Consider the following 13,634-nt stretch of genomic DNA (forward strand, 5'->3'; position numbering starts at 1 on the left):
TGTCAGGTTGTCTGGATGTAGGTGGGGTTTAATTAAAAAAGTTTATGTTTTGGAAGTGCCCAGATACTGATGAGGTTCCAATTTCACTGAAACCTTTCAGTGGTTACCTTCCAGTGGTTACCTTCATGGATAAATTCATCACTGCTTGCTGAAGTGTAACTGAAATGAGACACTGAATCATTTACTGAAACATGACTGGCAAACTAGCTTCATCACTTGTGGATGCTTGCTGATAGTAGTTCTCACTGACGGAAGGCAACACTCATCATTAGTATAACATTCGTTCGGGTTGTTAATGAAAGCATTGTTTGTTGCTTGCTGAAACTGAAGGAACTTGCTTGCTAATCTAAACAATTCCTGGTCATATCTTTGAATCTGGTGTTGGAATTGAATGAAGTTTGATGAATTGTTCACTGACCATTGCTAAATGAATATGTATCAGTGATGGTAATTGCTGATTAAGACTTAAGCTATAGCTGTAATTGATTAGCGGTTAATCTATAACTTTTTGAACTTATTGACAAGTTATTAAAGCGTGTGTGATAAATTTATCAAATTATGTAATGTATATTACAACTAAATAGACTAATTTTATAAGTTTTAGCTTAATACGACTAATTGTATAAATTTCCAATTGTCAACCCGTGTTTTCATATGTGTTCTAAGGCTATATAAAATAAGACAACTATTTTTTTAAGATATATTTTAAGTTATTTATTAAGGTTATATTTCCAAAAATATCCCGTGTTTTTACACGGGTTCTACATCTAGTTTCATGACAAACATTAAATGTTGACTTATATATATATATATATTATGTAATGACCATTTTATCCTTAGCTTATTACTTAAACTTTGTAAACATTATATTAAGGTGTAAACCCTATTGGTTGTACATACATTATTGTCCCAATACAATCTCTTATTCCCTCTCTTGTTGTCTCTTTCTCCTTAGTCATCTTCCTCGTCTATATTCTTTACTATTGTAATTACTATGTCTATAGTTGATCCAAGATCAAAGTTAATAACGTTGACAGGCCAAAATGGGCTATAAAAAAGTTTTGGCCTATAAAAAAGGCAAGGAGTGAAGGCCTGGCTCGGGTTAAACATGATTTACTCATTCTAATTTTTTTATAAAAAGTAAAAAAGAAAAAAAAGACATCTTAATAAATAAAATGAAAATCAACTGGGTTGGATTAGTGGTTGGAGCTCATGCTTCTAGAAATAGAGGTCATGGATTCGATCCTCATGCCCAGCAAGGCTGGAGGTCCTTTTCTACCTATGGTAGAACCTGGAAGGAGCCTCTCTACCTTTAATAGGGGTAAGGCTGTCTGCATATCAACCTCCTCATACACTGTATTAGGACCCAAAATCCATGGCCGTGGGAGTTACTTTAACTTACTTTTTAAAACTAAAAATAACCGATGAAAATGTTGTGCTTTTGTGAACCCTGTATAACTGATCTCAGGTATTGGTGGTTCCCTGCCCTCTTCTCCTTCCCACAATAATGTAGAATTTCCCAAAATTAATCAATTAATCTAAACCTTTACCAAAATGACATTAGCTCTTCTTCACCACTCTTGTTCTTCTTCTTTCCCAATTTTCACATATAATAATAATCTTAAAATTTCCATTTCAACTTCCAATAGAATTCAGTTTGTATGTAACAATTCTTCTTCAAACCAACAATCTCAAGATCATACTACACCTACAGAGTATTCATTTCCATTTCCATTTTCTTCATACATACATACACACACACACACACATATATATATATCTAGACACACACACACACATACTTATACTTATAGTGCCAGTAATTTTGGACCACATTTTTATGTAATATATATTTGTGTTGGTTGCAGGCATAGAGTTGTTTTGGTGGAAAGATACATAAACGGAACTTCCAAAAGGTATATCTATATATATATATAATAGGTTGAGGTTATTGAGGTAGTATTATTAGTCACCTGAATTTGAATTTGAGTTTCGGCTCAATACAAGTTTCAAGAATGGTTTTTTCCTTTTTTTTTTCTTATATAAATTATGCATTTCTGCAGTTGGATACAAGTATCTAAACGAAGCGCTACAAAGGCCTAAAACAATTTTCTGAAATAGTGTTTTGTCGATTAGAAATTTTACCGTTTTAATACTCGGCTATTATCAGAGCTTAGACACATTTTCGCTTATCCGTGTACACTTAGCCTTAAAAGTAATAAAAAACATAGACTTCACATTTGTCGGCGTTATTCTCAATACGTATTTAATATCAGAAATGTTTGTTAGTATTAGTTGCCAAAAATGTTCATATTTTCCTAAAAGTTTTGTGTCTGCAAGTCAGGTATATACTGGATGACGAATTATGCTTGACAACTTTTCTCGAGGATGAATCCAAATCCAATGGGTTTTCTTTGAAGGAACTTCCCTGGCTTCCTGATATTCTTAAAGATTTTGTTCTACCTGCTGGCTTCCCAGGTAACAAGCAACATTTTTTATATCTTACATTCATTTCATCCTACTTTGCTTTTTCTAGATGACATTAGCACCTTTCTCGAAGTTTTGTCTTTTATTTTTCACGAAAAGCCAGTTCTCTCTAGACCCTCATGTTATCCATATCTAGGAATACTTAGAACAGGATATCAATTAAGCTTTTACCCATATCAATTAATGACCGAAAAACATTGAAAGGAACTTCACATAATTATATGGCTCTAATGGAGCATTGAAAAAAAAAAAATTCAGCATCAGTTGTTATGGTTATTGTACTTGGGAATCTATTTTTCTTCTCTAATTCTATTTGTAATCTGAAAATGCAGGGTCTGTTTCAGATGATTACTTGGAATATATGTTGTTACAGTTCCCAACCAATGTCACTGCATGGATCTGTCACACGTTGGTCACATCAAGTCTTTTAAAGGCAGGTCAGTTTAACTCAAGCCAGTACCTCTGATTGGGTATGTGAATGCATGTAAACTGAACTCATTAGCTTTTGTTAATCGTTCTTTCATTAGTGAGTAGTTAGATCTATTCTTTGCCATTTTCTCGTTCCAATGAACTATTGTTTCTTTACCTGCTGTTAATATCATGATCTATCTATGCTATATTCTAGTACCTGGCTACCCGCAGCCTAATTGTAGTTATTAAAGAAAGTAATGTTCTTTGGCCACCATTATAAAATTCCATTTTACACTTTTTATAAAATTTATGCATTAATGTACAGGCAGTTGGTTTGGACTATTCGTCTGCAACTACAGCTGCAGCGTCTGCTGCTGCCATAAGGTAATATACTATCTCCTCCCTCGGTAATGCAATAGATGTGGCATCACTTTTTTCATACATCTTTTTTCCCTGTCAGTAATAAGTATGAGCGATTGGGACCAGGGTTATTTTTTATTTTGTCTCTATCAGATCAATCAGGTAAAAAGATTGCTTAAAAAGGTAACTGGTTGTGCGGGTTAAGCATGTCAAAAGTCGCCCGAACTTTAAAACCTTCTAGTTCATTTTATTCAACAAAAAGGAAATAATTGTATAATTATATTTGACATAGACTAGTTATATATAAAAAGCTCAAAATGTTTTGGGACCAAAGTGTTTTGGATCAGCCCACTCGTTATTACCCTAACCAAATGAACCTGCCCGACTAGCCGAATCTGCCACCTCTATTTTTATGTTAATGTAAATCAATATTTAGTGAAAAGGCCCTTAGTCAGTGCTTGCATATTTATTCGGGAAAAAGCAATATAAAGGAAGAGTGAGAGGATGTGGCATGTTTAAGTCTAAAACAGGAACAACGATAGAAGCACATGGTTGATAGAATGGTCATATTGACAAGTTGTTTTTGGTCTGATATTTATCCAAATATGTAGATGGGTTTCCAAAGATGGGATTGGTGCTGTCGGACGCTTCTTCATTGGTACAGTTTCATCAAATACTTATTAATTGCCACATCACACTAAAATTTTGTATTAATCATGATTTTGCTATCCAGGTGGACGATTTGGAAATTTATTTGATGATGATCCAAAACAATGGCGCATGTATGCTGACTTCATTGGCAGTGCTGGAAGGTGACTATTATATGGGTCACTGTTTTTTTTTTTTTTTTTTTTATGTTAACCAGTTGGCATCATTAGATTTCGATTCCGTTCCAGCTTTATGCCTTTCCTTTTGGCTAGTTTATAGTTTCTGATTTTTTTGTTTTAATGTTGTGCAGCATCTTTGATCTCTGTACACCTCTGTATCCTGCATATTTTCTGCCACTGGCATCTCTAGGGAATCTTGCTAAGGTATTCCCCCATTTGTCTGTACGCTTGTTGTTAACAGGTCTTAGTAAAGGGTCTCATGGACAAGCTTGTTCTAAATATAATTTATAGGAGGTTGGCGTATGTACCAGGTTGGTCAGGATTAGACTGCTCCCAAAATTTGACCTAAACTGAATTGTTAAGCTAACTGATTTGGTTCTGGTTAAGAGCATGCCTGTCCAGGTGCTGACCATAAACTGAATTTTATATGGACTTGTCTATTGAAGAAATGTAAATGGAAAACAACCTCATTTCAATTAATATATGGACTAGTTGACTAAACTCCATGAACTTTGACTTGACATTTACTAAATTTAGATAAATGTTGGCATTCACTTTTCTCTCAACTTTTCTTGATAATTCCTATAACCGACAAATGAACCTACAATCACAAATATTCTTAAAGAATACTAGAACACGTATAAAAAGCAATGATATCGTGTATGAAAATATGTATGAAATATCTGATATCACTTATCATTCAGCAATATTACACATTTTATTACCAACAGCAAGCTCAACATTGTCAAATTTATTGTTAACTTAGGATAAGTAGTTTCATATATGGTTTCTATGGCATGAAAAGTTATTTAGTTATATATGATCCACTTGAGTTTATATATACTAATATATTCGATAAAAATGCTGGTTGATATGATCCCACATCGGCCAAGTATGGGATTGGTTGGTGGTTTATAAGTCAAGGTGTCCCCTCCTCCTTTGAGCCAGCTTTTGGGAGTGAGTTATACACTTAGCTTATGGCATGATGCGAGCCTATTATGGGATGGGTTCGTATCACTGGTTTTTTACGGGTCTGGGTTACCGGGTCAATCGGATTTCTGGCTGGCATTCCAGTAAACGATTTTATGGAGAAAACGCGGTGTGATTGAACTCGTTTAATGTCTGGCCACCTGTTCAACCGCCACCCTGTTCATAAAACATTGCTCTTGTTTACTGCTACTAATGGGATAACAACATTCTTTGGCGATCAACCAAAAGGTTGTGGGTTCTAGTCCCATGGTGTATATGTTTCGTGGTTTTATACTTTATAAAGGTTTGTGTCATTGACGCCTTGACAGGCTGTGGCAAGAGGGCTGAAGGATCCTTCATTTCGGGTGATCCAAAATCATTTTGCTATATCCGAAAATCTTGGGGATGTGGCAGCGAAGGTATAACAGCAAATTCATATGTTGTTTTTACTCTTTTGTAAAGTAATGACAATGTTTGACATGACACATAGTTCAATGAAAGCATAATGTCATAATGATACATCAACGTATCCGTCAATAACAACTATTTGTAATCATTTGTTATTATATTTTGAGATCCACAATATGAAATGGGTATTTTGAGATCGACAAATGAAATGGGTATTTAGTTTAATGAACCTAATCAATCGTTACTATATATTGTAATGATTCGTATGCTTGTAGGTATTTTGTTCTAAGATCTTGTGTTTTATCTGTTTTTTCCTACTGTGCATTATCAACTATTTGTCTTCACATTAAAACTAAACCAAGAGGTATCATATACACAACTGATTGATCAAAATCAGATAACGATGATATCTTTAGTACTGGGCAAGTATGTAATTATGGGTTAGAGTTTTGCATGGATACCACTTGTTGACTTTGGGACATCTTCACTAGCAGCTGTATTAGGATGAGATGATAGAGTAATATGTATAGTAATCTTTATTAGAGGGCAGCTTCACTAGCTGCTCATTGCCTGTTCAATGGTCCTTGAGAAAGGGTTGTGCGGGTTTCAAAGGAACTCCAGGTAAGGGTTGCCTGACAAACTAACCCTTTTGCTAGATTTTTTTGATATCTGTATAATAAGTCAATAGCCTCTACAATCCACTAAGTGTTTATAGAATAGATAATGAGATCCACAATATAAAATGGGTTCTGGTTACATCTTATTTGTATCCGTGGTTTGTTTGTTTAAACATTTTTAAGGATCACAACTATGATTTATGTTCATAATGTTCATATGTATTTACTTTCATTCAGATTAGCAGTATGCAATCAAATTAAAAATCTATGCAGGGAAAACAGTATATTATCTTCAGTGAATTAGGAATATACTCATTTAGTCATTTTGAGAAGAAACCCACACATGTTATTTTCAGCCAAATATGTGAATTTTTTGTCTATATTTTCAGGAGGAAGTCTGGGAAGTATCTGCGCAGCTCATTGGCCTTGCTCTTGGCATACTGGTCCTGGTACGTCATGGAGCTATTTAGAGCTGGCAATCATCACCATTCTATTACAAACGGGTCGATGGGGTTGTCTTCTACTTCAAACAGGTCTAACTAAAAATGGGTCAAATAGATTGAAGTCACCCATAAGTCTACATTAAATGCATACAACCTCCTAATCTCCTATACAGTTTTTATGTTGAAAGTTTTGAAGTAGTGCTTTGTAGTCATAGTTAACTCATTGGCAATTTATTTTAGTATAAAAAAATGGACAAAAACCTGTTCACGGTCAACCAGACCGTCTAAACCCACCATACATATCACCTGTTTGGCTGTTTCAACCCTAACCCGGTTTCGACTGCTACCTGATCCGTTCATCGTATTTGTGGTTGTCATGTGTTTGCTGTTTTTGTTAATCATTTGAAATGTGATATAGTTTTGTATCCTTAATACAGTCTACGCCAGGTCTTGTCAGATCATATCCAGTTCTAGCATTGACATGGATGAGCATGCGGCTTCTGCACCTTTGGCTGCGTTACCAGTCTCTTTCAGTTCTTGAATTCGACACAGTGAGCAAATGATGCATAGTAATTTTATATCTATTTATCTATATATAATTGTCTATTTAGGAAGATCATGTAAAGATCATAATTCTAATTATATACAGATAAAAAGCGAAGAGTTCAACCCACTTGCAAGCCTTTTGGATTTCTTTTAATTCTTACTTCCAGAAAAACAGAATGTATTTATAATGCATAAACTACTTCAGCTTTTTTAAAAGTCGGATTGTTAATATTATTTGACAAAATATGATTTCTTTTACCGACCCCTCAAGCCACCTTTTTTGTGACTTTAAACTTGTATTGTTTTCTCCATGATCCATTGTATAAGATTATCTTTCCTACCATACCTGACACAATATGGCCAGGACCCTATTTGCAACTTGACATTGCTCTTCCAGGTAAATCTAAAGCGTGCACGAATCCTAGTGGACTTGCATGTTTCAAACTCGACAGTTCTAGGTAAGCTTTGTGCCATTCCCCATTATGCAAGTAATTTAGGATGCTCTTTGTAAATTTCTTATCTATATGTTTGGATTTAGGATGCAAAGAATGCAACAAAACCGAAAATATCTTGTCATGGGAGAGATTTTCAGTACCACCAATTGTTTTTGGTGTATCCTTGTCTGACATGCTTGGTGGTGAAAGGTCAGGCCTCAAGGTATCATATTTTATGATATTACTTAAGTTGCTGGTATCACAGTATTTGAAATGTAAACACACTTGTGCATTTATGTTTAATAACACTAGCACGGTACCCGCACAAATGCGACGGTGTTTGTGGCGGCGACGATGTGATGGTGGGGACGACTTTTGGCGATGGAGGCGACGTCGAGTGGTATAGATAAATGATGTAAAAGTAATTGATGTAAAGGATTAATGGAGATATTTTAAAAGATAAAGGACTGATAGTGTAATATAATCATTAAGGATATTTTAGACATTTCCCCACATGTAACTTTCAACATGGGGACTATTCTTTTTATGATATAGTATAGATATAGAAGTATAGATAAGTGACACAAGCTTGACGTTAATATTTCATTTTCTATAATTATTAATTTGAAAATAAACGTTGGAGTTCTTTTTCCTTCTTCTGGTTTTGTGATACTTGAAAATTAACTTACCTACCTGCCCATTCTCATCACAGTATTGAAGGGGGACTGTTACAATTTTCATAGGACGGGAGCGAGGGGGGCTGTTTATGTAAAAAAATTCAGTGACTTGTATCCATAATTATCACATCACAATTGGGTAATATAACTGTTCTTTTTAGGTGAAGAAGCTTGTGCAACTCTATATGAAGGAGAAATATATTCTCGTGGTGAATCAACAGCCTTTTAAAGATTTCGAAACCCTTGTATCTTTCAAGGTTTGCCCCTTTCCTCTTTACTAATCAGTTCTCTTTTCTTTTCTGAACAATCAAATTTGTGAAAATGTCTGTCTAGAAATATAGGCAATATAGTAATTTCTGGATTTTATCTCGTGATTTGCTAAAAGAACACACGTTTAAATAATGTGTAGCATATTTCTTGTATTTTTGCTACAATGATTTTTTAGAATAATTTCCGTGACATCAGAGTAATCACTTACATGGAGGTTTTTAAAGGCAATGTTCTGCTTTATTACATTTTTTTTTCAAATCTTTTGAGTGGGTACACGTTTTTTTAAGCATTCATATATAATGTCTACGTTTTATACCCCAAAATATCACAGGATGGTGCGACAAGTCTTTCGGTGTTGCGAAGTGTTTGGCAAACATATTGGCTGTACAAGAATCAGCACAGACAAGATCATTGTTTTGATCAACTGAAAGAAAGCCTGAACGAACTTGATGATCAGTTTGAGAACTTTTTGCAGCAATTAACAGACGTTGGATGGGACATCAATCAGATTAATTTGAAAGTTTGTAAGAATGTATTGTTTGAAGAATGTATATTATAGTTTCATACATGCAAGACATTCAACAAGAGCGTAAATTGCAGTATCTCTGGCTGCGTATTTGCTTCTTGGATTTTTGTAACACATGCTCTTTTGAGAAGCTATTGATGGTTTCACGGTGCATGCCTCTGCTCCTACAGCTTCTCTGTTGTTATATTCTAAATTGTTCATCTGTAAAATTTGAAGAGATTTCACCACTGAGGGAAAGTCATGAAACATTTTTGATGAGTTATTCGGTCTTGTAAAATTTTAGTGGACGTATTCCACTTTCCATGGAAAACCTTACCCACCTTTCATACCTAGAAATGTCATCCCACAACATTACTGGTCAAATTCCATCATTCAAACTACGCAAGAATCTCGCTCATATAGGGCTCTAATGAAACAGTTTATTGGGTTTGGTTCTCTCTGATAGCTTTGATGGCATTGACAATCTTGTTTCAGTTGATTTTAAGATTCAATATGTTTCATGGGATTTTACCAATTTCTTTGTTTAGAGCTTTCAAACAACAATTTTGGTGGTCCGGTTGCTAGCATTCCTAACCCATCCACATCGTCGTTTCAAACACTTAATTTGAGCAGCAACAAGTTAGAAGAGAACATTTCCATCTCAATATTTGAAATTTAATGTCTTACCACCCTTATTTCGTTATGGAACAACCCGTGAGGCAAAATACTAATCTGAGACTTTTCAACGGCTGAACAACATTTCAATACTTGATTTTTCGAACAACAATATCTGGAATTCTGGATGGAGATAAAACGTAGGGACTCTAATATGCCTTCTTTTCCCAGTTATACTCGTTAAAGTTGGCTTCCTGCAATCTCAGAAATTTCCCCAACCTAAGGAACCATTCCAAGTTGTCTCGCCTTGACCGTTAAAACAACGAAGTTGGCGGAGAAATACCAAGTTGGATCTCGTGGTGTAAAAACTAGAGAGAAAGAGAAGACGAAGAGACGGCATTGTTACATATTGCAGAATGTATGAGCCTGCTGCATCAACATGGGTATCAGTGAAGGGCATTTGTATGATTCTAATCATCTTCATTATATCTTGGCCACTCTTTATCACTATCTTTCATCATTTGTTTATTTTACAACAAAATAAGTTTCATGTCGTCTATTTCCTGAATTGGACTTGGCTAGGCTATCAGTGATTTGCAAATGTTTGGAACGCGTCTACAAAACTTACTATATCTCAGGGACCATTTTTGCAATTAACTCTTTTTTATTCTTGCAAAAGTTAAATACCATCCCATGCGGGGTGGGTAAAAGTGTAAGTTTACAGCATCAACGATCGTTCAGGGGACCATTCGGACTCGATCGAGTGGCCACAGGTTTTTAAATTCAACTTATGGTGGATTTGGGTGAATTTTCTGTTTAGATCTCGAGTTTTTTTAAGTGTTTCCCATTAAAGGGTTTTAATGGGTATCTATTTTTCAAGGGTTCTTTGACGAAGGACCGATTAAAACAAAGTATGTTGGATTTTCAATAGTCACTAGTAATTGATACCAAATAAAAAAAAGTATCCTTCATGGACGAAGAACTATCTTAAATGTCAACTCAATGACACATCAACTTTCACCATATTATGGTTTTAAGCTAGTATAAACATAGAACCATACAAAATATAGTAAAACTTCTAAACTACTTTTCGTCTAATAACTTATTGACAAAAAAACATAAATAAAAAACTGAGACGAAGTATTCGATCTCTAGAATGCCAAAAGAATTAACAACTTTCATATATATATTTTTTAATAAGTTACTTGCCTAGTGCCCTTCACTGGAGACTAACTAAAATAGCTTGTATGAAGAGATGTTTTAACTAGAAGTGGCGGAGGCTCTCTATTTGCTTGCAATGCCGGCTCTTCCGTTTAGTTTATAACAATTCAGCAAAGAGACATATGCGCAGCCATTTAATTTAATTATTACTCCCTCCATTCTTCTAGAATTGTCATGTTTTTAATTTTTAAAGTCTAACATTTGCAACTTTGACCTTAAATAATTTTATTTTTGTTAGATAAAACTTGATGAAATTTATATGAATTGATTGTGTTTTAGACGTATTTATTAATGGTATAACTTTTATAAAGTTTTATATAACAAAAATATATATATATTTAAGGTCAAAGTTTAAAATTAAAGACTTTAAATATTCAAAGTAGAACACTTGTAATGAGACAGAGGGAGTATATATATATATATATATTGGACAATCAAATAAGAACAGTTTTAAATAGGAACATGGTCAGAACACTTATATACTACATTTTGATGCATTAAAAGTCCATAAAACTAACACAGTGTATAATTGATTATCATTATTTAAGTGTTTAACAACACATTGAAATGTCAAAATTGAGAAAGTCATGATTTTTGGTTTGTGCATCCATCTTGGATGCATATTCATTAAAATGATGCATGCAACAAAAAACGTGATTTTTTCGATTTTGACATATCAATGTGTTGTTAAACACTAAATAATGATAGTTAGTTATGCACTATGTTAGTTTTATGGACATATCAAAATTTTGTTTTATGGACTTTTATATATATATATATATATATATATAATTTAAGGCAAACTTAGGAATAATAAACTTTTGGAGGTTTCAAACATTTGCCACCAAACTTTTCAAGTTTTCTAATTTCAACCACAAGTTTTTTTTTTTTTTACTTTCAATCCCTCCTTCAATCACATACAACATTTTTGGGGGTTTTCAATTAATGATAGACTGCTTTAAGCACAATGGGTTTTTTGGATTTTTTATTCTAGCCACATATTTTTTGTACTTTTTTGTTTTTGTCACAAACTTTTGAATTTTCAACTTTTTGTCCTAACTTATGTATCTCTTTCACATTTTGTCATTGTTAGATAATGGATTCGCCGAGATAATGTTGACGTCGGTCGCTCAACATAGTAGATTTTTTTGGTTTTCTATTCTACCCACCAACTTTGGACGTTTTTGTTTTTGTCAAGAACTTTTGATTTTTCATCTTTTTGCCATAACTTATGTATTTCTCACACTTTGTCATTGATAAGAATATGGAATTCCTGAGATGACTTAGTGTTGACGTCAATCGCTCAGCACTTCGATGAAAACACTAGCAAGTCATAAGCGAACATGAGTCAAGGATAAATTCAAACGCTCATCACATATTTTATAAGTAAAGTAAGGATAAGGAAAGACAAAAGAGAATACTTGAATATAAAGGGTCACATGACTGCAGATAGATCATGCGATTCACTTTATCTATTCATGGTTGAATTTCAAGTCCGTGTAAGTATGTAGGCAGATTTATTTTTTACCAAAAATGACAAAAGAACAAATGGACATTTCAGAAGTATTAAATGTCAAAGTACTTTACCAATGAAATGTTGACAACTATTTGCACATCTCTTTATAAAAGCCAAACTTTGTGATTGTTTTGTCTATTCATGAAAAAAAATGATTGGGGTTGGTGGTCTATGGATAACGGCATAACGTCTTTGACCATTGGGTATTTTATTGGGTTTTGAGCCTCATATTTCACATTCATGAGAATAGATAATCTTTTAGTGTTTCTTTTAAGTCTTTGATTTTATTTCAAACATGTGTATAGTTTAGGAATAGGAGTAACAATGGGAAAAAAAAAAAGAAAAATGTTCGATGACTTAAATAGTAAGCCTAAATATATGCCTAAAAATTAGTAAACACATGATAAATTAATCAATAGTGATGATAAAGGAAGATAAAATTTATAATACGTAAATTGATAAACGAATGAAGTAAACATACTATTAAGCATATTTTTAGACATATCTATCATTACTCAAAATGAAATAAGACATAGGGAAAAAAAAAACACAATTTACATGAATGTTTTATATAAATAAAGGCAAAATGCTTTTAAGAGGTTTTTGTGTTAAATCCAATGGTTAAAACTAAATTCTTTTGTACCATTACTTTTAGAAGAATATCATATTTATAAATTTTTTTATTATTATATTTTATATATTTATCATTGATTTTCCATTTTAATTTATGAGATTTTAATCTTAGGAAGTTTTATTTTTAAACTAACAAAATCATTGTTTATATTTGTAGGTGTTTTTTTTTTTATTTTGACTAGGATTTTTATTTGAAGTCTAAAATCATTGCTTTTATGTTACAATGGATTTATATTTATATTTTATAAGTGAAAATAATTTATTTATTTATTTTATCTATTTTATGGGTTTTTATTTATAAAGTTTTTGCTTTGTTATATAGTGTAGAAGGTTTTTTTAGTATCATATTAAAAGTTATAGTTGTTTGTGTATTTGTATAAGACTGATGTCAAATAATATGAAGATATTTGGCTTGTACGTAGTTGCTGAACTACATCGAGGTGATACAATCCTTACATAAGCTATTGGCCTAAATTTAGTGTTTTTACTATGGTACAGTGCTCCGAAATGTAATAAAGTATGCCCAAAAAATTATAGTGTGTACGGACTAAGTCCAACCTGTATTTTGTGCACAAACTTGTAAAAAATGATTAAATCATGCAAAATGCATACGTGACAACTCATATCAGCTACGTGACATCCCACATCCGCTGCCACATGTAAATTTTTTGATTCGGCCATACTTTTTGCATGAT

General features: G+C 33.3%; 1 protein-coding gene across 3 annotated transcripts; it reads left to right on the top strand.

Annotated features, from left to right (window-relative positions):
* Positions 1-1,414: 1,414 nt before the first annotated feature.
* LOC122592368 (protein root UVB sensitive 5) lies at positions 1,415-9,142 on the top strand. Of its 3 annotated transcripts, none has more exons than XM_043764577.1 (15): positions 1,415-1,468; positions 1,869-1,916; positions 2,345-2,478; positions 2,820-2,924; positions 3,228-3,282; positions 3,870-3,916; positions 3,992-4,070; positions 4,217-4,289; positions 5,384-5,473; positions 6,469-6,528; positions 6,960-7,073; positions 7,466-7,526; positions 7,607-7,725; positions 8,341-8,436; positions 8,781-9,142. In XM_043764577.1, the coding sequence occupies exons 1-15, from the start codon at positions 1,425-1,427 to the stop codon at positions 9,006-9,008; spliced, it is 1,353 nt and encodes a 450-aa protein (XP_043620512.1). In that variant the 5' UTR covers positions 1,415-1,424; the 3' UTR covers positions 9,009-9,142. The 3 variants fall into 3 exon arrangements, with proteins under 3 accessions (XP_043620512.1, XP_043620513.1, XP_043620511.1); XM_043764576.1 differs by lacking the exon at positions 1,415-1,468 and adding an exon at positions 1,491-1,715; XM_043764578.1 differs by lacking the exons at positions 1,415-1,468; positions 8,781-9,142 and adding an exon at positions 1,481-1,715 and having other exon boundaries at positions 7,607-7,712; positions 8,341-8,427.
* The last annotated feature ends 4,492 nt before the right edge of the window (positions 9,143-13,634 follow it).

The sequence above is a fragment of the Erigeron canadensis genome, chromosome 3 (genome assembly GCF_010389155.1).
Source record: "Erigeron canadensis isolate Cc75 chromosome 3, C_canadensis_v1, whole genome shotgun sequence".
NCBI classification, from domain to species: Eukaryota; Viridiplantae; Streptophyta; class Magnoliopsida; order Asterales; family Asteraceae; genus Erigeron; species Erigeron canadensis.